The following is a 25,488-nucleotide window of genomic DNA, read 5'->3' on the forward strand; positions in this document are numbered from 1 at the left end:
AATTTTGTGAACCTTACCACCTTCCCTCTCCACTGCTGCTTTTGCTACTCTGTGTGGCTCCCCGTGGCTCAGAACCTGCACCTTGCAGGTAGCCCCAGCATCATCTGGTCTAAACCCAGACCTAACCTGCACTCTCAACTTGTTCTGTTATCCCAGTGCAGTTGTAAAGAACACATGCAGACATACAAGTTTACCCATCTCTAAACTGGGCAATATTTCCTACTCTTCATTGTCAAGGCTAGAACCCCGAACAGGTGAGTTTGCTGCCTACTTTATATTTGGGACGCTTGGGGAGAACATACATGGGTAGAGGGATGAGGAGAGGAACGTTGCTAGAACAAGAAAGAGGGCTCAGCTTTGCACCACAGCTGGAAGCTGAAAACCCAACAGGATTTGAGTCAGGACCCAACAGCTGCTTCGCTTCAGAACCCTCTCCCTTATCAAATGGCCAAGTTGCCAAGACATGTCAGGAAAGACAGCAGGGGCTATAGAGCTAAACTACTTCTCCATTGCTTCTGTCTTCTATATTACAGGTGTAAGCTGCAGCTTGGCCGCTTGGTAAACACTCAAGTCTAAACTCCCACAAAACCATGAACACACAGTTTAAAGCTTTTCGTTCTGTACTATAAAACATGTCAACATTGACTGCAGAAAGTGAGCAGTGAAGCTGCAGTATTCTACTTGTCCGTGTCCTGTAACTCTGTTTTCAACTGGGACTGTAATTTGGACATTCTTTGTCCCACATATGCAATATTTACACAGTCAAAGCCTGTCATTTTTCTGTGGCATTTATTCCTTCTTGTTGAAGGATCCCTTTTCTTTTTAAAAAAACCCAACTCTTCTAATGCAAAGACTGAAGATTAAAAAAGGTTATCATTTAACCTGCAAAGAACTGCTTGTTTATTTGTTGTAGGACATTTATTTTTAAAAGAAAATATTCTGCCATCGAATTATAAGCATCAACACCCATTATTTTTCAAATCCAAAACCCAGCACCAATTTACCTATCAATTAGCACTATAGCCACACAGTAACAAAAATTTTCTGTCTTCCTGCAGGGTAGTCAGGGATAGGCAGAACCAGTTCCTTTCAAGCAACGGTGCCAGCTTAAAGTGCTGGTGAAACTGTAGTGTTAGTGTTTGTATTCGCCATCATGGAAAACAGACTGATTTTTTTAGTTATGTAATTATTACTTTCAAATCTACATAGTAATAGCTAATATTAAATAACAACTTAACATTATGATATATTGCCATGCAAGCTGAATTACAGAGTAACGTTTAACATAACACAAAAGACTTTGCATTTGTCTTTTTCCTACTAGATACCTGTACCTAGTAGGAATGAAATTACAGTGCAGTAAAACCAAAACTAATTTTAACTGCATCACAAAATATCTGCTGTTGCATCAAACCTCTCTGCCATTTTCTTGCATTATTGTCAGCTAAGTGAATTGCATTAGGATCCCTTACAAGGATTTTTTTTTAGTCTAGTAGTAGGGTCTAGCAAGTTTTAGCTCTCCTGCACGATAAGCTCTGTATATATGTTATTTCTTGCATATTCAATAAAACCATTAATAAGTTTACAAAATTCTATTTTTTTTTAAAAGTTTAAACAAGTTGGCGTTTAAAATATATACATAAACAAAGAGGACCAAAGAAAAATTTACGAACGAGCCTCTCCTCTGTTGATAAAATGTGATTTTAGAGCATTATTTTTAAAATAAACATGCAAAATTAAGACAGTAAGTTTCTTACTGTGAATTATCTTCATTATTTATTCTTTTCAGTTCTCTTATGTGAAGATTCCTAACTCTTTCCAAACGTTCAAGTTCTGCTTGTATTTCAGCTTCCTCCTGCAAATGAAAAGAATGAAATATAAAAGCTCATTTACTCCCTGTTTGAAAAGAGTATTTTTACCCCTGCATCAATACTAGTGGTGATGGAGGAACATTACATTACAAAACCCTGCTGAACTAGAAGAAAGCACTGCTTTTCTCTTAAAGCCAGAAAAATTCAGAAAGATAAGGCAAAAGCCTGTTTCAAGGAACCTTTCTGTCCATGAACCCACAGGTAATGGGATGTTCACAGTTTTGTTCTGCACTGTAGGGATGCTGTTTGAAATGAGAGGCAGCTGGGTTTTGTACCTCAGCCAAGGAGAGAAATTATCTGGGAATGGTAACTTCTGAAATTGATGTACAAATAAGAAAAAAAACTGAGATACGTGCAGTTACACATTTTGTACAAACGGACAAATTAAGAAAAGACGTTTAAAATATTTTGAGGCTGAAGTGCAAATCAAAAAAAGAATAAGTCATTACAGCAGAAACGTTCTTAAGGTGTTGATACAAGTCACCAAAACCAAGCTAATTTAAAAAGATTTTTCCATTTGTATCTTATTTAAGTTACAAATGCAGAATGTGTATTGCCTAAGATTTTGAGTGCAATTTCAAGAGAAGCATGTCAGGTATGAGCACATTCCCTAACTAATTTCAGCACTTAAGATTATCTCATCTTTATGCTACATATTAGAGAACACTGAAATAGTTGTTTATTCAGATTCTCTAAAAAAGTAAAGAATTCATGATGCCTAATTTATGGAAACCTATGTATCTATACTCGAAGTGAAAAACGTATACTCATTGAAAGACACTGTAGAAAGTGTTATATCAAGTTCAGAGTTAGTACCTCTAGAACTTGAAAGTTTGAATAAAGGGGAGACAAAATTAGTCCATACCAGAAAGCTCATAATTATGGCATTATTCTAGCTGAAAAGGAAAAGAAGGCCTGGCATCTGATACGTATTTTTTTAGTAGCAGCGCCCCACATCATCTCTTGTTATTTTGGCACAGCCTCTTGTACAGCCACATGGTGAACCAAACTGGAAAACTAATCAATATTTCAGGGTGGATTAAAAAAAAAAAAAAAAAAAAAAAAGGCCCCACAAAAAGATACATATTTTGTTTTTGAAAGAAGCTAGATCAGTTCTCCAATCCAATTTATACTGTGACTGCACAACCTGGTGGTGCTGGTAAAAGCAACAGGGCAACAAGTCACGGCACAAGGGGATGGAGACAGAAGTCAGCAGAGGGGAGAGAGAATGCTGTAAAGTTGGTATTTCCAAACATTGTATATCATAAAACCACATCCTGAAACAACAACTGTATTTATATAATCTAAAACACACATTAAATGACCACTTTTCCAACGAGTTGAGGAGTCCGGACCAGATGATTTCAGTGGATATCCTGAATCCCTCCCCATAAGTGAATGAAAAAACCTCTCATCCCAAAACAAGACACTACATGAACCCCCATTCAGAAAACGAAAATCAAATTCCTAATAATTTAAGAGCTGGACTGCTAGCAGATCTGGGTGGACCATTTGTTTTTCCTAACATATAATGTCAAGGGTTTGGTTTTTCTTCCCGTTTATATAATGTTAAACTACTTTTTTTTTATATTTCGATTCCTTGCAGTTCTCTGTTAAATACCCTGAAATGATATGCAGTTCCTCATAACCCAGTAGTCCTTTATAAAGAATTCTAGCCCTTCTCCCCCCGCAAAAGGCCACACACTTATACACACGCAATTGTCTATGTTCTTCCCAAAGGCTGACAAAAAAAATCCATCAGTTATGCCTCTTTTGGGCTTTTTTGTTCATATATTATGCAATTCAGTGGTTCTCAAAATGTGGTTCATAGGCCAATGTTAGTCCAAAGAGAACTGGCTGGTTGCATTGTTTCCAGCTGTTATTTAGGACACTCAGGCTGTGAATACCTTTAAGCAAGAATGAACCAGCTTAGCTGCCTCAGGTCACTGCTATATAAAAGGAAGTGAGAAAACAAGAGCCTCTCTCCAGGACCAAAGCTGCTAGCTGGAAAAGAATTTCCTAGGGAGCAGAAGGAAAAGAAAACTGGTGGTGGCAGCATGTACAGGGCACCAAAAATAAGAGCACCAGGAAAGCATCTGGAGAGTGAAAAGGAAGAGGAGCAGACAGCAAAACAGCATATGCACAAGAAAAGAAGAAAAAAATGTAACCAGCAAAGAAGCATTAGGGAAGAAACATAGCCACATAAAAAGAAGAGAACAAAATTGTTTTTCTTAGTTAACGACAAAATCTGTATCACACGTAAGAATTAAAATGCGAGTATGTGTTTTTATTATTATTTTCAGATAAATTCAAACATGATTTGCTAAGAAATAACATTTGTTTCCCCTCTGGCATTTAGTCAGGGAAGTTCCTTCTTATACAGAGTACCCCAGCATTGATGCTCAAGGTGAAAACAAAATTTGGGTATTAAACAACTTTGTAACAGCTTCCTTCATATGTCACTTGAAATTTCCATTAGACTTCAAAAAAGTTAAAGCATGGAGAAAAAACAACAAAATTTCATGTGAAACTGGTGCTATTTCTAAAGCATTAACAACGAAGAACTATGCGGGCAGTTACTTCACTAGTGCCAACAAGTTTATATGCAGATTCCCTATCACAGATTCAAGTACTTTCTTGTCATAGTCTTTAAAAACAGCATCAGTGTTCTCAAGGGGCCCAGTTCAGTTTATTATAGTAGGATTTATAACAGGTGACTTGTACATTTGAAGAGAACGGACTCTTGCAACATTTCAAGGGGAAAAACACTATGACCCGTTTTGACTGAACATCTCAAGAACTACGGCTCAGCAGATAAAGGTACTTTCCTTTCACACTTGTTGAGATATTTCTGCCTGCTTCAACCATCATTCCCTTTCACAGGTTATTCCTCAAAAGCTTTGCTTGAGTAAACAATAGTTTGTTAATATCATAATTATCTCATTACACAAATTTATTAGAAAGGTGGGCTTCAAGAAAAAAGTACTGCTGTTTTTTTCAAAAGTCAAAAACTGCAGTAAAATATCTGACTGCAAAAATAATTTAAGATACAGAAAAAAGATTTTCCATAAAAGTAGGAAAATTATATTCTCTCTTGTGATAGGTAGTATGCTAACTGATAACAACTGAAGTGGATACTGCAGATCATCAAAACACGATATTCATTCAGCAATGCAATGCTTTGTAAATTGGACCTTTTTAAAGGTCAAAAACTAATGTAAAAAGCCCATATATCAAACTTGGCTGACTCTACTTCCTCAGCTCTGAAACAAGAGCAGTATTGGTGGCATCATCACTGTTACAAGGATTCAAGGAATCAGTACAGTGTTACACTGGATGGACTCACTACTACTCCCCTGTACTCCCAGTGTTTATGGTAAGTTGAAAAAAAAAACAACCAACCCAAACAAAAAAACAAACAAACAAACAAACAAAAAAACCCCAACCCCAAACCAAACCAGGAAAGCCACTATTAGGCATAAAATTGTACAGCACTTAGTATTATGTTTTCTAATCAGATAGCTCTCAACAAGCCCTCTCCTTATTTTGATAGTACTAGTTTTTATGGGTTTGGGCATGGTAAAAAAAATAATCTTAGAGTAACAGACCACATACATACCTTTTTGAGATGTCCTAATCGAAGCTTGAAAATTTCTTCCTGTTCATGATACTCTGCTAGAGTCAAACTGAAAAAAAACCCCAAAACAAACATGTAATTATAACTTTGATATGATGGTAAACAAAACAATAGCATTCTTTCTTAAACACTACAGTAAATACAGTATCTTATGTTAATTATTTACTACCACAATACTAGGACTACATTTTTGAACCATCTGAACATCTTGGTTTAATTTCAGGGACAAAACATACTTACAGAATGCCTCTGTGTCTGGTATTCTGGAATATTAACAGTCTCTCCCACTGGACCATTTCTGTTCTCTCAGATAGCCTGTTAGATTATCTGGGTGCATCCTGAATCATATAACCACCCCAGTATTTTAGCTGATGCTACGCCACTGCTTGGTTCTCAACTCGTAACACTTAATGAACCAAAGGATGGAGATCCAGAAACCAACTAGACAAGACTGATAACACTGGATTTTTGAGCTATGATTTAAAGAACATAGTGGAAAACCATATATTCCAAGTTCATTAACCCTACATTTTGCATGAGACCACAAATTCAGTTTTGAATTGGCATGTGACTCTTTTGCTTGTTCTCTTTTCATCTTCCTTTGAGAAAAGATTCCTGGCTACAATTAATTCAGTGGTCCCTCACTGTCGGTAGACTTGCTAGTACGCAAAGCCAGTTATCATCCAGAGGATCTAGACTGTTCATATGGATTAGTAACTAAGAAACCCACAAGCTGACTGCATGCAGTATCCATCTAACAAATGAACAAAAAAGACACAGAAGACAAACCATCGAAGAAAAGAAACCAAAGAGACTTCAGGTTCCAGAGAAGACACCATATGCATATGATGAAGGGGAACAGGGGACAGGGAAGGAGAAAGAGAGTCTTGAAAGGATTCACACAAATCCCTACAAACAAATTAAAGTTACACATTTTATTGTTTTGCCTAGATCTACTATTTCTTGCATGATGCAAAGCTAAAACTTTGCATAATACTAATAGCATAATACGTTTTCACAAAGCCCATATTTTAGCGGGTTCAATTATCAACTGTCCTGGGAAGATAAGTTACACAAAGTGTTTAGAAGGCTATACATGCTGTTCATATTGCAAGTCTAAGGAACTAGAGTGTTTTGAGAATCACCAGTAGTTTTCCCCAGAGGTGAGGGACACCAATTCAGATTTCTCTTACAGCAAATGCCAACTTTGATAAAATTTGCAGAAATCTAACAAACTGTAAATTTCTTCCTCCCTTTTAAATTTGGATGAAGTTTGCCATAGCTTTCAGAATTCTAAACCCTGTATTTACTGGGTCTCAAAAGTTGTTCGTAAAGGAGTGCATCTTTTCAGGATAAAACCTGGTGGTTCTGAAGCTTTCATAGAGCCCTTTCCTATTCCTGATTTCATAAATACTGAACTTCACTGCCCTTTTTCTGACTTGGCCAGGGCAGAAGATTGACTTGACCAGATATTCTCCATGAATATTAGTGAAATTGCTGGATTCTTTTTTGACCAGCATCCAAATTTCCAAGAACCTGGAAACAGCTTCACAAGGATCTAGTTATTTCATCAACCTTCTGGTCTACAATGTACAGAAAACACTCAGATCAGGTGACAAAAGCACCCATGACCATGTCCTGTCAGAATTTGAGAAGGAAGCAATCCTTTCTTTTAAGAAGCATCACACAAAATTACCCTGCATCTTTTTTTCCTACTGGAATGAAAAACAGCCTTGTATTCCAGTCAACAGACATCCCCAACGCTCTGAAGGCAATAGAGTGTGGAAATTTGCCTCTCCAAGAAAGGCAAAAGATCCCTCAGTACCAGATTTTGGGACCGAACGCTTATATTCTTTTCCTGAGAATCTCCTCTGGGTTTAGACAATTTATGCTACATCTTAAAAGAAGAGGCATTAAAGCAAATGTCAAATGGGGTGTCTGAATAGCTAGGAAAGCTGGCAATGCATTCTCTGTACAGTCCAAACAACAGCAAGAAACCTAAGAAAACAATGCTCCAATTCCTGCTCTAATGCATCTGCTAGACCAATCAAAGAGAGCATCAAGGCCACGCTAGACAACTCACAGCAGCATCCCTGACATTTTTTCAATACTTCTACTCAAACAGCAAACTACTTTAACATGGCTTAAGTTCTCAATTAAAAAAGGCAAAGGATCAATGCCAATGTGTACAAGGTTGAATATTATTCTTTCCAGATTCTTGTCTGCAGTATGAATTACAGGTTTGTGCATTTCCAGAAACGCAGATAGCAAAGTTTGTCTTTCTCAGAAAGAAGAGTATTTAGGTGGCTTAGCAAAGCTGAACCACAAGTAAAACACACTGGAAATACGAAGTTTGTAACATGATCTTCCAGAATTTTCACTGAACACTGAGAGCCCTAAAACCATAGATCCCCTGAAAAACTAACATAATATAGGAAATCTGGTTCTTTTTATAAAACCTCAGCTATCTACACAGAGTTATGACAAAGTGCCTAGACAGCTCTAGCAAGTATTCCTTCCAAAAAGTTCTTAAATAGCCCTCTTGAGCACAGAGCACAAGTTAGAGGTCATATTGAAAACATTAAGATTCAAAGTCACTCTTTCCGTATTTCCATGCTATATCCCAATAAATGACTGTTTTCCATTTTTCTATTTCCTTACAAATCTAACTCTATTAGAGGCACAGCATGATTCACAGCAATTTGAAACTGTCATTACTGACCACCACATTTTGGAGGAAGGCATGTAAAACGCTGAACTGTACACAGACATAGTCACTTTGGATTTTGTTCATTTACTTATGAAAAACAAAACTTTATTCCCTCATATTCAGAAACATTTACTTTTTCTTTTTAGAAGTAGGAGTTTATTACTTTTTATCTATAAATATACTGTACTTTATATTCATATTAAAATAGCACACAACAAATAGCAGTAAAACAATGACAGTGTGCATGCTGTCTGTTTTCTGGCTATAGGCCACCACCCTGCTGCACAGGCTGAAAACATCCAGCCTAGAGACCGCTTCCCATCAGCCCTTTGCTTCCCACCTGCATCCACCCGTCCACTGCCTTTTGCAGGGCAGCAGCACGCTGGAGGCACCCTCTGAAAACAGAGGTCACCTACGAGACACCATCATTTCCCACAGAAGGGGTTGCTCCTCCATCACCTGAGACACACAGGTCTCACCAGACGTGGAGGAAAAAAGGTTGAGGAGCACAGGGGAGGGACGTTGGCCAAAAACAGGCTGCTGCCATCCACTAAATGAACTTCAGTTGGATAGTCAGGCTTGAGGCTAATCTGAGGAGCGTTGGGGAAGAAGGGCAGCTGGGAGTAGGCTGCATGAATTAATCTGATCCTGACCGTGACCTTTTCCGCTCAAAATTACTGTGCAATAAATGCTGTATATTAACTGTCTACAGCCAAATGAACTACCATACACATGCAATGAATTCCTGAAATTCCCAGAAAAGCACTGGACATATTCTGTGCACGTAGTGTAATTTTCCTGTGGCACGTAGGGCCACAGTGTGCCACCTTTACTTGTCGCTGGAAGTGGACAGCTTACCTGGCCTGAAAGGCTTTATTATCACCAATTTAAACATTTTTTTTAATTAACAAAAATAGGCCTTCCAGTCATTTAACAATGTCTTCATAGCCAAATTTCAAAGGCTTTGACCCAGTATGCATGGGTAGACATAACCAATCTTCTTTGCACTTCTTCCTCACAAGTTCAGACAAAACCACCTTCTATGATCAAAACACTCTTACCAGTGGGTACAGACAAGACAAAAAACCAGAATGGCCATGTGCTCCTTGGTTGTCATGACGATCAAGCCTGGCACATTTACAACCGTCTCTCCTCCCACCTTTTCCCAGTTGAAAAATCATCCTGCATACACAGGCACAGCAGAATGCGGCCATGCCCCCAAAGAGCCATACAACACATCCAATACAAGCTTTTGGCTACAATTTCTGAGGCGCTCCTTTTTTGGTCCGACCTTATTCTCACTCTAGTTCCTCGAATTTCTACAAGGACAGGCAGACGCTGACCAAGTCAAAGCCTTCCATGAGGTCTTTTCGCCCATTGTTTCCATGTTTGCCTTAGAAAGAGACTGCCTCAGGAAAGGAGCTGTCTTTACTTGTCCTGTAAAGCCCAGACACATTGTTGGCACTTCAGCCTGAAAAAGTTTCTGAAAATATTTTTATTTGTTCCATACAGAACAGAATGCTCCCTGTAAATGATGCATTTGTTCAGCTACAGTAAGAAACTCTGCCAGCTCCCTCTGCTCTCCTATTCCAAATTGCATGCAGGGACACGGATGCATGCAGACTCTCATGGAGGAACTGGGAAGCAGAGGAAGAGGTGACTGGGAAGTGAATACAACTGACACAGCTGAAGCTGCACAGGAAGGACTACACCACCTAAACTAAATAAAACATTACTCCTAGAAATAATTGTCCAGTGAAATAAAAGCTGCTTCCAAGACGTCGGGACTAGCATTATAATCTCTCAAGTCTCCAAAGAATTTGGAACGGAGTTTTTGAACAGATTTTTCCAGGGGTAAGAAGGCAACCTCTACTTCAAATAAATGTTTTTTCTTTAAATAAATTTCTATTTATTCTTTTCACGTAAGACTAATAAAATTACTTTGCTCAGTAGAAAAGAGATCTCTCAAAATTGAAACTATTTTTTAGTTTTGGTTTGGGCCACAAAAAGGGAAAGAATGATGGAAAATGAGGACACTGTTTAGACTCATCTGTTGCATGTTATTTAAACACCAAACCCACCATTCGCTCACAGGACACTGGCAGATGGCCACTTTTATACTAATAACTTCAGTGCAAAAATTTTGCTTTTAAATTCATATCAGAGACCATAGTTTATTCAGCTAAACTAAAACAATGTCCTTATTAAGAATGCCTCAGGTGCCTTCAATCAGTTTCAAAACAGTTAACAACTGTTTTCAGAAAGGGCTTCATTAATACTGCCTCTTACAAAGCTATAGATCATTTTGTCTTGTCAATACCTGCAGCTGGAGACATTTTCTAAAGCAAACAGAGTGGTAGAGACACTTGTTGCTAACAACTGCTAGCAAGTTGTTTGTTTGTTTAAAAAAAGATCTGCCTAATCACTTGCATATATGTTGTACTGATTTACTACTAGTTTAGTTCATTAATCTCAAGCAGCTCTTCATTTCCCCATGCCTCATATAAACAGAGCCTCTTCCATTTGGCTATACTAATTAAGATCATTACTTTCGAAGTAACACAGGAACAGTGATAAGCACAATGTAATAGGAGGGAATCGCATACAGCAGATGACAAATTTACTCCAAAATGGAAGTGCACAATTAATAATTGTTTTACCAAGATACACAAAACATATTTAATTCTGTACTGAGAAGCAGAGAGGAGTCAACACATAATACTGCTATACAAAATTATAATGAATCCTAAATACAAATATTAAAAACTCTTTCAAGTAAAGGCCTAAGAGCATGATGCAGCTTAATGATTCTGTGATCTCAAGACATATTACAGACCTTCTCAAAGGTCTGAAACAAAATTTATAAGCTTATCATACAGGCAAGCAATCTCCTATCTAGATGATATAATGATCAAATTAGTATACTTAAAGGCAAAACAGTTTTGATTCAATAACAGCTTACATTTATGCTAACATTAGATACAAAAGGGCAATTCTGATTGTTCTCTTGGCAATTCCGTAACCAGCAAGCATTTTCATGTGCCATTCAACATGTAACTGGTTAAGCCAAATGAAATGAAAATTTGAAAAGTTTTTAGTCATTTGGAAATTATTTAAAACTGCATAAAACCAGAAAATATTCAGAAGTCTATTATCAGGAATTCATCTTGTCCTGCTTAATAATTAGAACATGCCTTCTGTATTTTTTCCCAAATGTATATTTTGTCACCTCCTAAAGCAGCAATAAGATTATGGAAATTTAACATGAATGAAGCCATGGCCAAAAGCTGGCAAATCAAAAGTTCTGTCATTTTTTCAGGTCTTTTTCATTACTTAAATGTTACTTTTAATAACAAGAGGTATTACATTCAAACAAAAAGGTATTTTTAACATGACGGTGATCTTTACCGTACTATTCAGAAGTATTAATTATGTTCTAAGAAGAAATGTAGGCACTAAGTATTACTGAAGAATCAATTTGAACGATGACTCTTCAGCGCTCTACCAAAATAAGCGAGTAACACTAATCAAGATTTGCTTACATCGCCAGCCTTACTACTGTATTTTCATGATATTTTTGTCACAGCCAAACAATGTCACAATGTGAACTTCAAAAACGATGCATTATGCAAAACATATGCAGCTGTCTTTAAACTGATGGTCCAAACATATGTATTTTGCAGATCTAACCAGAGTAATTTATTTACCCCCCACCCCCAGATGTATAAATTACTACCCCCACAAGTGAGAGGTGACAGGTGACCATGTTCGACACATGTAGCCTACTTCTGCAAAGTAACACAGATTAATTCGTTAGTCTTTCTAACCCTAGTTATTCATTTTTTATTTAAGCTGACTAGGAACAGATACACTATCAGCTGCAGCCTCTTAGCATCAAGGGCAATAACTAGTATCTCCAAGCAGCAACTTCTTAAAATGCCCGAATTAAATGTCAAGAACACATCTGCCTGTGCCTTGAATTACAACATTTCTGTCTGCAGGAAAAAATGTCACTTGAAAAATGGAGAATTCTTTGATAGTTCTCAATTTTTATATTTAAATGACAAAAAATTTCAACATTGTCAATATGTGAAATGGGTTCAGTAACTTCTGACAGTTGCTCTCAGGATCTAGCATTCAGAAGGGGGAAGAAAAAAAAAATCTTTTCCATTTGTTTTTAGACACGTCTTCAAACTAAAGGCTGAAAAAAGCTTTTCTTGTCAGCTAAAGACTGTTATATGAAAAAAGAAATATACTCTAACTAAAGGAGAGGCTTCTAAACCAATGTGGATCGACACGTCTTCAAATACTAAAGGCTGAAAAAAGCTTTTCTTGTCAGCTAAAGACTGTTATATGAAAAAAGAAATAAACTCTAACTAAAGGAGAGGCTTCTAAACCAATGTGGATCAAGAAAAGTTCAATAGGTATCAGTGACATTACAAGAGTAGGAAACCAGAATAAGGACTCCTCTAGATCAGGAAAACAGAAGGAACATTGCATAAACACAAAATGGGCCTTTCTCTGGTGACTTTACCAAAAATAAATTGGGCAATTGTACGACATCTTCATAGGCAGTGGTGCAAATTTCCCTAACATCAGCAAGTCCTCAGTGAGAATATAGCTGCTGAATATACTGAGTGTCTTTTTATGCTGTTATTTGAATAGAACTCACACAGACAATATCTGAGAATTTATGTAAAAGACTGATTGAAATGTTAAACTTACAGCTGTGGTAAATTGGGTCTAACAAAGGGATCGTTTTCTGCCCCATTCACAGCTTTATTTTTCCTCTGCTTGGGTTCAGAATTGGCAGATGGTGCCTGAGAATTATTTGTAGTTGGAGGCTTTCGCTTGGCCAGGAGCTTTCTTTGCCTTTCAATGTCTTCCCTTTGTTGATTCACCCATTCTTGCTGCCTGTAAACCCCAAAAAAAGCTTTATTAAAGTTTCATCATTTTGCATTTTTTAAAGAACTATCTTTTTAACTGATAAAGCATTAAGAAATTTTTAGAAAACTTACTGTACATGTGAAAATGTTTCCTAGGAAAAAGAACACCAATGTTCTTCATGAGGTGGAAAAAATTTGCTAAAGTTTTGGCACAATTTACTATTGAAATACACGGTGGGGTTTTTTTTTGTTTTGGGGTTGTTTTGTTTTTGAAAGTGTTAAATTTTTTTTCTTTTTCTAGTGCAGAAATACTGTGTATCTGAGCTGGTGGATGCCTTATTTTATACCATCAAAAGAAATGTAACAGAGTCAATAGAGAGTACTTGATTTTTATAGGCCAAATACTGAATTTGATCTGACCATTCCCAAGTAAATCATCAGTTTGGTTGTATGGCAAACAATTACAGTTTTTATGCAAAACACATATACAGATTTTTTTTAAGACTGTCTTAAAAAAACCCAATGCCCCAGGCAATCACTTAATGCTAAGACTACATATTGCCCTTCAAAAACTAAAATCTTGGTGAATTACTTTTATCTCTCTCTCTCTCCCCAAAGACTGAATCAGACTCGTTACCAAAGAACACCTTTTGAGGCATTGCATAATTATTTTACCACCATCTCTGATGGTCTCCCCTAAGCCCTTTTCCTTGGCCCCATCTCTGCTGAAATATCTGTTACAGCAGCTCTTTTTCAGGTGGCTGCTTTCCCCCATCCACTTGCACTAGACCCTACCTGAGGCTGCCAGATTTGTCACTCCTTCATGGCACTGAGGAGCTGGATGTCTGAAAAAGCTGCTACAGCGACGGATGTGCAGGCAGCACCTATGTGATCAATGAGAAGTTCACAGACCTCATCTGCCCCAATGATCACCAGTGATACATGGTTAGGTGTTTGAAAAGTCACTTATTTAGTTTTATAGTTCTTTCTACCAGCTGACCTGAATAATTACGTGCTGCTCATTTAGTACATTCATGCTTTGCTAAGGATAGTTAAAAACAAGTGAAACCAAACTGTCTTTCAAAGACACCCAGCCTTAGTATTCTCTCAGTTGATCAAGGGAGTTCGGTACTGTATTCTCAGTCTTCAAAAGGCAAAGCAAAATACAACGTATGAAAAGCTGCTCCAATCCTAGAACCTTAGTAATAAAAAAATCCACTAGAGGGAACTAACAATTAGTGAGAATTTTAAGAACATAACGTTGACTAACTTCACAAGATTTTGAAATGCAAAGCCATCTGTCCACTGTTCAGTAAATGAAGCACCATGACGAACTGTTGTAAAATGCCCCAGGCGTAATCTGTCTTGCATGCTCTTCTCTCTGCTTGCCAGCTTTTCCTGTGTGCTCTAAGAAAACAAAAAAAATATTCATATTTAGTAATAAAGTGTTCAAAAAGTCAGTAAAACACTCAGGTTTTTTTCCTCCAACAACTTTCTAAGGGAGGGATAAAAGGAGAGTAGATGAAAGTATCTTTTATTACTTTACTCCATTTATTCTAATTTCTGCAGAACTCAAACATCTGCAGTTGTCAGAATTGGTAGTAATGACAATTTGTGCACAAAAAAAATTGAGTTTGACTCCGTTTTCCCATAAAGTTCGCTGTTCTTCATAATTAACAAAACATTTTATTTATAGATACAGCAAAACTTATAGAGTATCAGCATCATACAGGCATATAACTAAGATTATGTCTGTACATGTCTATTTTACTAAATGAGCCTGCTTAGATAACAGAAAGAGTGCACCTACTATACTTTCGCCCGGAAACTCCCTTGACAAAGCATCTGTATTACTACTTGTACCAAACTGACTGAGCTCAGGAATCTCTATGTGGGAGTGCACTGCAGGTAGACTTAACTGCAATCAGATATTCACGTGCAGTAATAGAAGCAGATGCCCTTCTCGGAACCAGTCACTACTACCACAAGCATCCTTGGGATGTGATAAGTGACTGAGTCTGCCTAGTCTGCTTCAGCACAAGAAGAGCGAGCACTGTGAACATCACTGATGGACAGAAACTTCCTTAATTGTTACAAATGCTTGCTTCTTAAGAAATGCCTATGGCCCAAAATCACACACACACCCCAAAAAAAAAAGTGAGAAGTTGACAGAATTAAGGATCTTTGTGCAAACAGACTTCTAGGCTGCAGAGGCGGCCTACATGGCCTTTCACAAAAAATGGCCTATGTGATATTCTCAGTCTGAAGGTGCCCACCTAGCATCATGCTGAACAGATCTGATGCATCTTTTCCCTCCATTCCCCTCATGCTGGAACTTAAAAAGGACTGCAATAATTTATTTATGGCATGCTAGCAAGGAAACTCTCTCTAATCCTATAATGGATCAGTTTGTGCCCTTGTATCTGACAGCAGCATCTAGCAGCTAGTGTTAGGGAACAGACTTGGCTGTTTACCTTAAACTTTTTTGTATCCTAGTCTGTAATAAGCTGATTTTCTATTCACTTTTTGTTAGGTTGGTTTTTGTTTTTTTTTTTTTTTAATAACGAAGGCTATTTTAAAGAAGAGGGAGAGAAACAAGGTATCCTTGTCTTTTAAGAAATTGCTGCTAGTTTAAATATAATTGGCATTAAATTTGAAATAAATATTTCTTTCATAGTAGTATGAAGGTAAATGGTCACCTTCATTTCCTTGTTTCCATTAATTCTGAGCTAACATAGCATTTTCTCATTTTAGATCAAAAATTTTCTCAGCCACTTAAGTGTCTCACAAAGAGATTTTATCCATCTCCTCTCCACAACAGATTATGTTCAGAAATTTTTTTCATCCACTGTAATCTTATTTTTAAAGTTTGTCCAGAAAATTGGCCACATCCTAAATTCTTATCTTTTACGCTTTGCTATATCTGAATGACTCATTATGTGAAACTCCCCTTTAAATTAAAAAAGGCACATCTTCCACGACCTGAAAAAGGCTCAACATTTTATTTTGCCTATTCAGGCTTATAAAAACATTTACTGCCAGATAGAGACCATGCATACGAAGTTTCAGTCTCAGAAACTAATGTGAAAAAGTTAAAGTGAAAATGAAGGAATCATAATGGAGTTCTACAGCACCCTCACAGTTATTATCACAAACATTTTAAAAGCAGTAAACTTACCTTTTCAATTAGAAGCTTCTTGCTCATTGAAATACATTTGTTTAATCTTTCTTTATATTTTTCAAGTAGCTTTTGTTGTTCATCTATTTGTCTTCTAAGATCACATTCAGCCTAACAAATAAATACAAAATATTAAAAGATAAATTGAAACACTATTTTAATTAGCTGTCACAGAAAATAAAGGTATCTACCTTCACATGACTAAAGTAAGGAACATGCATAAACATATATATATAGGCAAAAATCTCCTTTCACAAATCTATCCCAATCTGTAGAAGGATGTCTTGCTTCCTTTTTTATTTCCTTTACACTGAGCTGCATTCCATATCACAGAGCATTCAGCATATAAAAGCATTGTACCGATCACTTTTCCAGTCCTCCAGTGTTAAACTGAAAGTTTAATTTTAGCTCTGGATCCTTTATATCCGATTGCTGAAGTCATGTGAAATCCTAACGCTTTTAATTTAAAAGGAAACAAAAAATTCACAATGATAAGAGTTTCAATTATCTGGGTAGAAAGTTTAACAAGTTCCCTATGTTCCAATTTAATTTAACTTATTACCTTTAACAAAATAATATTGCTGTGGGTTTTTTTAAAACAAAATGATTTAAAAAAAAAGGTTACTTTTGTCTATCTCATACTGTTGAACATGTGCTAAAGCAGTCTACATGTACAATTTTATAATATATGATCGCATGGGTTAATATGTGCTTGTCCACATATAAACACTAGACAGACAACTTGTGAATACATTTTTTTTTGTTTCATACCACCTCTCCAACACTTCTTTCAAGAGCACAAGCACTAAGATTTTTTTTTCTGAAAACAGGTCTTAGAGCATAGTATAGCATAGGTTTCTTATTAAAAGTAGTTATTTAATGCCCGTAATAATTTCTGTCACAATCACCTCCATTTTGAAATTGCCAACAGTTGTCCCACTGGTAACTGCTATTCATAATTAGAACAAGAAAACACTTGTTACATGAAATTATATCATGAACTATAATAAGGAATAATAATAATAATAGTAAGGAATTAATCAACTGCCTGCAAAACAGCATCAGCTTTCTTTGTAAAGTCTATAAACACATTTAATCGTTAACAAGTCATAGCAGAGAAACAGAAAAAAAAACCCTTATGCATTTCAGTTAATAGACTTCTTGGATTTTCAGAAAAAAAATTTACAACCGTTAATAACTAGTTTCACCTGTTAATTTAGGTAACGCCAGGGTAATTTTTTAAAACAAGGATTATTCAAACATTTAAAATATTTGCCTCAAATTCACTGCCTGTTGTTCTGAATAAATATCTTTACCCCATGTCTAACACTTACCCTGAGTAAGTCATCTATACGACCTTCTTTCTTTTCCAAGTCTTGATTTTTATTACTTTCTAGTGCAGCTAATTTCAGCATTGTGAGATCAGTCTAAAAAGAACATTTTGAAATATTTATCCTTTCCTTTAACAATTACAGCATTATTTTTCTCATGTTTGTTACATAGAGAAATAAACTACTTTAAAACATTCAACAAGACCAGCGCATCTTATTTTCATGTGTTTTGAAAGTGACATGGAAGGTTCTTATTCAAAACTGCTTTCCCTCTTCATGAGGATGACTGTGAACAGTTGGGACAAACCACTAACAGCGTTAAAAGATTTCATCATTAATTGAAAAGTTATTGTTCACAAAAAAGCATATAAAACAGGGCAAGAATGTAAATGTCAGCTAATTACTTTAAATTCTCTGTATTTGGTCAACAGGTGAAGTAGCCTTGTTCTGACTAACTTGTGAAAGATAGAACAGATCACGTCAGAAATGGCAGAGAGGATAAAACAGTTGCTTTCGACTTTTAAAAGTCATGACAGAACTATATCTTGATCATTTTGATTACCATCTGATTTTTCTTCTTCAATGTCATATTTTAAATGCAATATGACAACAGCAGCTGTCACTTCAAATACTGCCTGAAAGAGCAGCCTCTACTTCTAAGATCAAACAACACCTAAAATCTTGAGCAAAAGCCTACCAATGACATGGTCATCTAACTACTCATGAACTGCAACGTTGGAAGCAGAGCAAGTGCAGAACACAAAACTAATCGGAGAGATTTAAATTATGAGCTGCTGAACTCAAAAGAAAAATGCTTTGGTGGACTGTAGAAAGTAAAGCTTTTGAAAGACTTTAAGAGTTTAGAAGAAGTTGAAAGACAAAGAAATAAACATATCTAACAGTTTTTCCTACAGTCTGAAATGATACAGGATAGCTCTACTCAAAATAGTTACCTGAGTAATTTTAAAAGATAACTGCTTTGGTTGCGTGATAGGGTGGTCCCCGAAAGCTAATGAAGTAGGAGAAGGACTATTCTGTCGAACCTGGAATGCATGAAAACAAAGGATTCTAGATACAACTGTAATATTCAATTATGAACACAGCCTTTTTTACAACTCTTGGCAGAAAATCATATAGAATAGAGAAATAAGGTATCTTTATTACAGAAGATACTACTTGGAGCACTGCATTGAGAGCTATCGCTATGCTGTTATATATCACTTGCAGTGTAGAAAGGATGCAATATATTGTCTGAGAAAACGAAGATTGTCACTTTTGGGAAACAGACTGAAAGATTTAAGACAATACAAGACTGACATAAGATGATGTCAGTCTTACACAGACTTATTTTTCTGATTCTAAGCTTTCACAACTCAAAAATACAGTAATGTGAGTTATTTTTGGAGCGGTTATTTCCCATGGGAGAACCAGAAAGGGGAAGCTAGTGCAGATCAGAACACAAATCCCGTTACTGAAACTTCCCAAAACCCACTAGTTTGTGTGAATGAGACCGTTTTCAAGCCAAATTCCACAATCTGTATTACACTCCATACTGTTAGCAAGAATAAGAGGATGCCTGAAGTTCAAAGTACGTGGCATAAAAGCTGTCTACCAGCAGAGAAAACAAATCCTTTCTGTAACTGGCAGAATCCGTTTGTCCATTTAGAATCACATGTGGGTATGCTTAACACTGAAATTGTGCATGTGAGGAGGAAAAAAATTAATTAGCATGACCAATGAAGAGAATTTTAAAAGGATACAGGCAAATTAGGTGTCATTTATTTAAAAACTTATGACTTATCATAAACTGAGCTTTTAATGTCCTGAGTTAGGGGTTCAGTTTCCTCATAAGTAACAAAAATCCTCCCCTTTTTTGTGTGAGGCTTGTGAATAGATGTCAGTAGAACATTTTAACATTTATTCAACGTTTTACATAATTACTTTGTAATTAAAAATTGTTTTAGAAAGTCCCAGCGTTAACAGAAAATTTTAGTTTTAATACTTAACTTGATCCCTTTTTTTTTTTTTTTTCCCTGTTGAAAGAATGAATTCCTTCCCAGGATTCCCTCCTTTGAAAACTCTTCCCTTGAATATAGATTCTTTTCAATTATGCTACTTTTAGACTATGAAAGTATCTCCAGCAGATATGAAGTTCACAAACTTACAGAAGAAGGAGCGGAATGTGAATTCTGAGGAGATCGGATTGCAGGAGGTACGCCTCGCACTGGACTAGAGCCGTTTCCACCTTGGTACTGTAGAGAAGATATGGCCCTCCAATTAGTCAATCATCTTATCAAAATACATTATACATCCACTGAATGATACAGCTCATCTGTACACAGAATTTGTAAATTAGATTCTATGACTTGTATTAGTGTAGCCTTTGGCCATTTAAAGAAAAGCGTGAAAGAAAATCGTTTTTGTATTTTAGCTCAGGCTGCACCAAGAGGCCACTGCATCTCTGCTTCAAGGTTTAATACTCATAAAATTACATAAAGAAAAAAAGAAGTGTCCTCTCAAGAGGCCTGTCCATTACAAACAAAAATTTGCTAACAATCAAAAAAAGCTAAAAGTATATTTTAAAACTAAAGTAAATTTTACAAACACACAAAAACCTTACCTCAAAATAGTCACTAATCTTGTGACCACGTCCCCCAATATTCTTTCCTGAAACAAATACATTAATACATTAGAATTGATTAAATAAATTACTTATAGATGTGTCTTACATTTTTACCTATACAGTAATTATAGCAAAATCTTACCACTTGTTAATTGGTTTTCTTTGATGTGCTAATATGTGATCTCCCTATGTAGACAATTAAGGGATTGGCCACAACAAAGAGATTTGCATATTCCATTCATTGAGAAATCAGAAATTAAGTTACACTTCAATTCATAAACCAGCTTAGTGCAGACTTAGCAGCAAGCCTAGACCTCTTCTAGATAACAGGAAACTCATCTCTCATCCTACAGATCAAACCTTTAGTGCTAAGTCCCTCCCCTTTTCAAGCACTATCTCAAAGTTCACCCACTTCAAAAATATCAAATTAACCAAGTCTTATTAACATTATATGCTCCAGGTGAGTTATTGTGCCCAAACGTTCAGCCCAAGGACTTCCTTAAGTGCCAATAACAGTGTGGGCATGGAGGACGACAAGTATTTCCATTCCTCCCAACCCGATTATGAATCAGCTAACTCACAGGGTTAACTAGGGAGATAAATAGAGCAGAACAAGAGAGTAGAATTTCTTTTATCTTAATCAGTATTGAGACTTCAGGAGCACCAATGTGAATTAATCTTTCTTCAATGTGAGAACCTGACCCATATGTGGCATTCCAGAGACCGTGCACCAATGCCCTACCCCACCTTTCTTCTATTTGGCCCTAAGATGACTAGTAAATCCTAAGACTGTATTTGTCTCTTGTACAGGTCAGACTACCCTGTTAGGAGACATCTGGAAAATGGACCATTGTTCAAAGCTTTTTTCTTTATAGAAAGAAATTTTTGCAATAGATTAGGAGATCATTACCCAAAGGTCCAAAAATGTAATTTTGGACTTTTTAGCAAAGATTTTCAAGCTTTTCTATTGCTTCAGCCCTGAAGAATTCTTTCTAGTCCAATATGCCTCTGTACTGACACTGCTGCATACCTTTGTGTCACTAGGAAATACCATGAAGAAACAGAAACATTTGGCAGCCCTTTTTGTGTCAAGACTTTCAACAGAAATATTTAGATAAAATAATTCAAAGACCTAGAATAGCACACAGCTAACTCCTCCAGTAGTTACCCAGTTAGCATAAGTATCATTGCTACTGCCCTCTAGCCAGTTCTTTACCTACCCTGTAATTCGCTAGTGATTTCTGTCTTCATGCTTAATTCTCATATATCACTTTATCAAATTAAAATTTGCTTTCATCCAGATAAATGAGATGGACTGCATTCCTTTTCGGTATAGAAAAAACTATTCTATGTCATGTTACAGAACTCTGCACTGAAGAAATACATCAAATTATTTTGGCACGGCCAATTATGAATAGATTTGCACTGATTTTATCCCACTTTCCAATTACGTCCATGTTCTAAACAATACTTTTCTTCAACATTTATGGATTATTTTGCATATTACGAAGTCAAAATCCTAGGTATGCAATATACAAGACATGGATCTCTTGTTCCTTTTTTCAATAAAACAGCAGTATTTGCTGTGCTTCAACTGTACTGTTCCACTCCAACATGCTGCAGTTTCCTAGGCCAGTTCCTTGAGAATACTGCAGTGCAGACTATTCCATTTCACTGCTGCTGACAGTAAAATAGTAATTATGAGACATTATAATCACGTTGTCTATGCCAAAAAGTTCCTAAAATTTCTATCATCTCTAATTTCAACTCTTACAGGTAGCAGGAAGGATAGGCTACTAGAACAATGGAAATAGGAAATTTCATTCAAATTCTTCGAACAAAGCAGGTCTCTATGAAGCAACACTTACAAAGAAATTAATTTTAGTCGAACTACGTAATTCTTCTACTAATAGCATGTTGCACCATGAAGACTTCCAGATATGGAGCCCATTGATATGTATCTGAAGTGATGTTTCCTAGCTCAGTTAGAAACCAAAAAAAGCTAATACAGATGTTACCAAACTATTTCCTCTCCCCTTTTCATGAATTTTTGTCTCGAGGTTAAATTTCCACCGTTCCTCCCCCAAAAGTCACATTAAAGAGAGGAACAACAAAAACTATGCTTTGTAAATATTAAATTGGAAATTGGTCTCATCCCGATTTCCCCATCCCTCTAGACAACTACACTGTACAATAATCCATAGAAAAGGAAGAATAAAATTCAATTTTTAAATATACCTGAAAAACAAGCAATCAGATATTATAATCTGTAATCCCTTTCCCCCCTTACCTACTGAAAAGAAATACAAACCAGAAAGGTATTTTAGATGAGAAGAGCTACTACAATTCTTAACAAGTACACAGAGTTATATCATAGCTGCAAATTACACATGCAGCAGCACACAATTCTTATGGGCAATTACCAGCCCAGTTCAGGTTTTACTTGCCCGTCCCTTCCAATGACAAATGGAGGGAGGGGGGATACGCAATTTATCATCCAAACCCCAACACCTGTTTTACACAAGCAAAAATACAGAATTTTTAAGGCTAACAGTCAAAATTTTGTGCATTATAATTTCATTAAATATATGCAATAACTATCTAATTCATTTACATCTTAAGTTTACCTTGGCTGCTTTCACTCTGAGTGTCCGCTTTTCTTTTTCTTCCTCTGGAAGGTTCTGACTGTTTCTTCTCTGGAGTCTACAAACAACAAAGAGACCACAATCCAACAGCAGCTCTATTTATTTATATTATTGCTATATTGTTGTGAAATAAATTTAAATCTCATTCATAAAACATGATTTCACAATTCAGCAGGGATGTAATTTCAGATCTTAGTTAAAGTAGATAATATGATCCTTGGTCAATCAGATAAATACAAGCTAGAAAAGATATTTAAGAAAGTGAGAAATAATTCTTAAGTAATTTCCCAAAAGGCAATTCTACATATTCATTGTTAAGCAATTATACCTTTTCATCCATTCTGGGGTTTATGAACACCCAATTTGGTTTCACTTATGGCTACATTTTACCAAGATCTTCAGATGATAGTTGTGGGTGTTTTAAAGCTTAATACTTAGTGAAATAAGCTGATTCTTGATTGTGTTTTCTACACATTGCCACAGTATAAATACAAAGTTCTAGTGCTTGAAAAGGAAGCCAATAATGTTACTCATTTTTGGAAGTGCAGAAGTCATCTCCAAACTAATACAAACTGTAGGTTTCTAAATCTGTCTAGAATTTTATAAAGGAGCAATTGTTCAAAATTTATCCACTTGGAAAGTGTCATTGTCCCCTCCCCATCATATTTGTATTTCAAGAAAGTCAAAGAAAAACATCAGTACAGATTTGTTTAAAAATTTATTCCAGAAATATTATATATAGTTTCCTAGAAACTACAATCAGCATGTACAACTCAGATAACAAAAAGGGCTATGATCAGAAGCATCTCTAAGTTATATTTGCTCTCCCTTGATCTGAGGATTCAAACCAGTTAGTCTCCCCAGTGTAAGTTAAATTCTACAAGCTGCTTTAGTTCAAGGAGAAGATACTGCAGCTGTGTGTGTATTCAGCCTCCAAGCAGCTTCATACCAGTAACTGGAGAAAGCACAGAAGCCTTACATGAACTCTGTTCTACAATCAAGAAATCAATGGTCCCTAATATCTCAGACTAAATTTGAGATCAGTGATAAGATGCTTCATTTTTTTATTATACCATCATTTTATCATTTCACTGTATTTGTCACTTTGTGCTCAAAGCATTCTTTCTCAATACAGCAAATGATACCAAAATTCAAATTTCAACCCATCACTAAAAGCATTTCAAGTATGTTTCAGTTCCAAAACCTTCACATGGATATCCTCAAATATAAATCTACTAAAAATATCCTAAAATATTTATTCTGGCAAAGAACCACTTTAAGTTACCTGTGCTCCGTAGAAAATTATCAGTCTATAAAAGAACAGTCAGGACAAGAAAGGTCTTCCTTATCTATACCATATATTTTTTAGAAGTTTTAGCTCTGTGGATAGTTTCATAAAAACACCTTTGGAGGTTTTACAATTGTAACTCTTGTATTATCAGGCTACAAATGAAGTTCAAATTACACGCATTTTATTTTAAATAAACTGTTCCAACCAAAATCTGCATCTTTTACAGTGCTATTGTACATTAGCAAACTGTACAACACAGACTCCTGGAAATGAAGTTATCTTAAGACTATATTATTCTAAAAGCAGAAAGCATAGCTTAGAAATATTACTTTAATAATTTGCAATTACTGCCAGGTAAATAGGTAACATCAAGCTATCTTTCCACAAAACCAAAATGAAACTATTTAACCAAGCATTTTCATGTTACTCTTATTTTCCAGCTTTCAATTTTGCAGTTATCATTCTAATGTAGCCAGTTTTACCTACTGTATCAAGCAAAAAAAGTTATTTAAAAGCTCATGACTAAACATTTAAGATTTCCCCCATCAAAATTAGTTTCCAACTGCAGTGACTGGTCTTGTATTTAAAAACCAGACATATAAAGGGGTTTATAGTTTTAAAACTGAAACTCAAATAATTCATAAATGTCTATTTCCTTAAGCTCTTCTGATTTCTTTCAGCGTTTAATTTAACCTTCCAAACGAAAAAGTATTAGCACACTAATGAGGTTATTAATGAGGTTACCCAACAAGGTCATGTTCACCTTTTCTAAGTACAATATTCACATGGCAATGTACTGCGTACATCAATCACTAGAAAATGTTCTCCAAAATCCTTTCTAATGAATGGAACCATACGAATTACAAGAAACTGAAGACTAATGGGGCTGAGGAGTATCCCCCTGATAAACGAAGATTGAAGCTACTTTCAGTCACTTCAGAAGGATTTAAATACAGGCAAGATTTAGATTAAAATCCCACTATTTCATAAGCAAGACAAAATAGTTTTGCAGTTATCTGCAAAATTAATCAAAGTTAGATTGCAAAGTTATGTTAAAGTTACCCACAGTTTGGCGTATTAGCAGACCCTCCTACATTATGGTCTTGATCCTAGTTTATCCCTTAATTTTAATGTGTTTCCCCTGAGTCTTCTCTTCGCATTTGTAGTTTTAAATCTTGGCTTTTCACATCCTCTTTTATAAAATAAACATTTCTAAGTACCAATTCTCAACTAGTTAATCTCCTTTAAAAAAAATACTCGGGTAAGTATTTATTTTATATATAGTTGAATATTTTCTACCATTATTGTAGTTGTAG

The 25,488-nt window shown here is 35.9% G+C and overlaps 1 protein-coding gene across 1 annotated transcript in view; it reads right to left on the reverse strand.

Annotated features, from left to right (window-relative positions):
- The window catches only part of TLK1 (tousled like kinase 1), a 44,708-nt gene that overhangs the window by 11,804 nt on the left and 7,416 nt on the right, over nucleotides 1-25,488 (reverse strand). The window contains exons 3-12 of the mRNA XM_009278570.2: nucleotides 22,864-22,939; nucleotides 20,234-20,280; nucleotides 19,779-19,865; nucleotides 18,567-18,656; nucleotides 17,617-17,709; nucleotides 16,283-16,393; nucleotides 14,375-14,511; nucleotides 12,944-13,132; nucleotides 5,491-5,557; nucleotides 1,758-1,855 (exon numbers count right to left, since the gene is read on the reverse strand). Of these exons, the coding sequence (XP_009276845.1) occupies nucleotides 1,758-1,855; nucleotides 5,491-5,557; nucleotides 12,944-13,132; nucleotides 14,375-14,511; nucleotides 16,283-16,393; nucleotides 17,617-17,709; nucleotides 18,567-18,656; nucleotides 19,779-19,865; nucleotides 20,234-20,280; nucleotides 22,864-22,939 (995 nt within the window). The remainder of the gene's footprint in view (nucleotides 1-1,757; nucleotides 1,856-5,490; nucleotides 5,558-12,943; nucleotides 13,133-14,374; nucleotides 14,512-16,282; nucleotides 16,394-17,616; nucleotides 17,710-18,566; nucleotides 18,657-19,778; nucleotides 19,866-20,233; nucleotides 20,281-22,863; nucleotides 22,940-25,488) is intronic.

This window comes from Aptenodytes forsteri, unplaced genomic scaffold, assembly GCF_000699145.1.
Source record: "Aptenodytes forsteri isolate BGI_AS27 unplaced genomic scaffold, ASM69914v1 Scaffold257, whole genome shotgun sequence".
NCBI lineage: Eukaryota > Metazoa > Chordata > Aves > Sphenisciformes > Spheniscidae > Aptenodytes > Aptenodytes forsteri.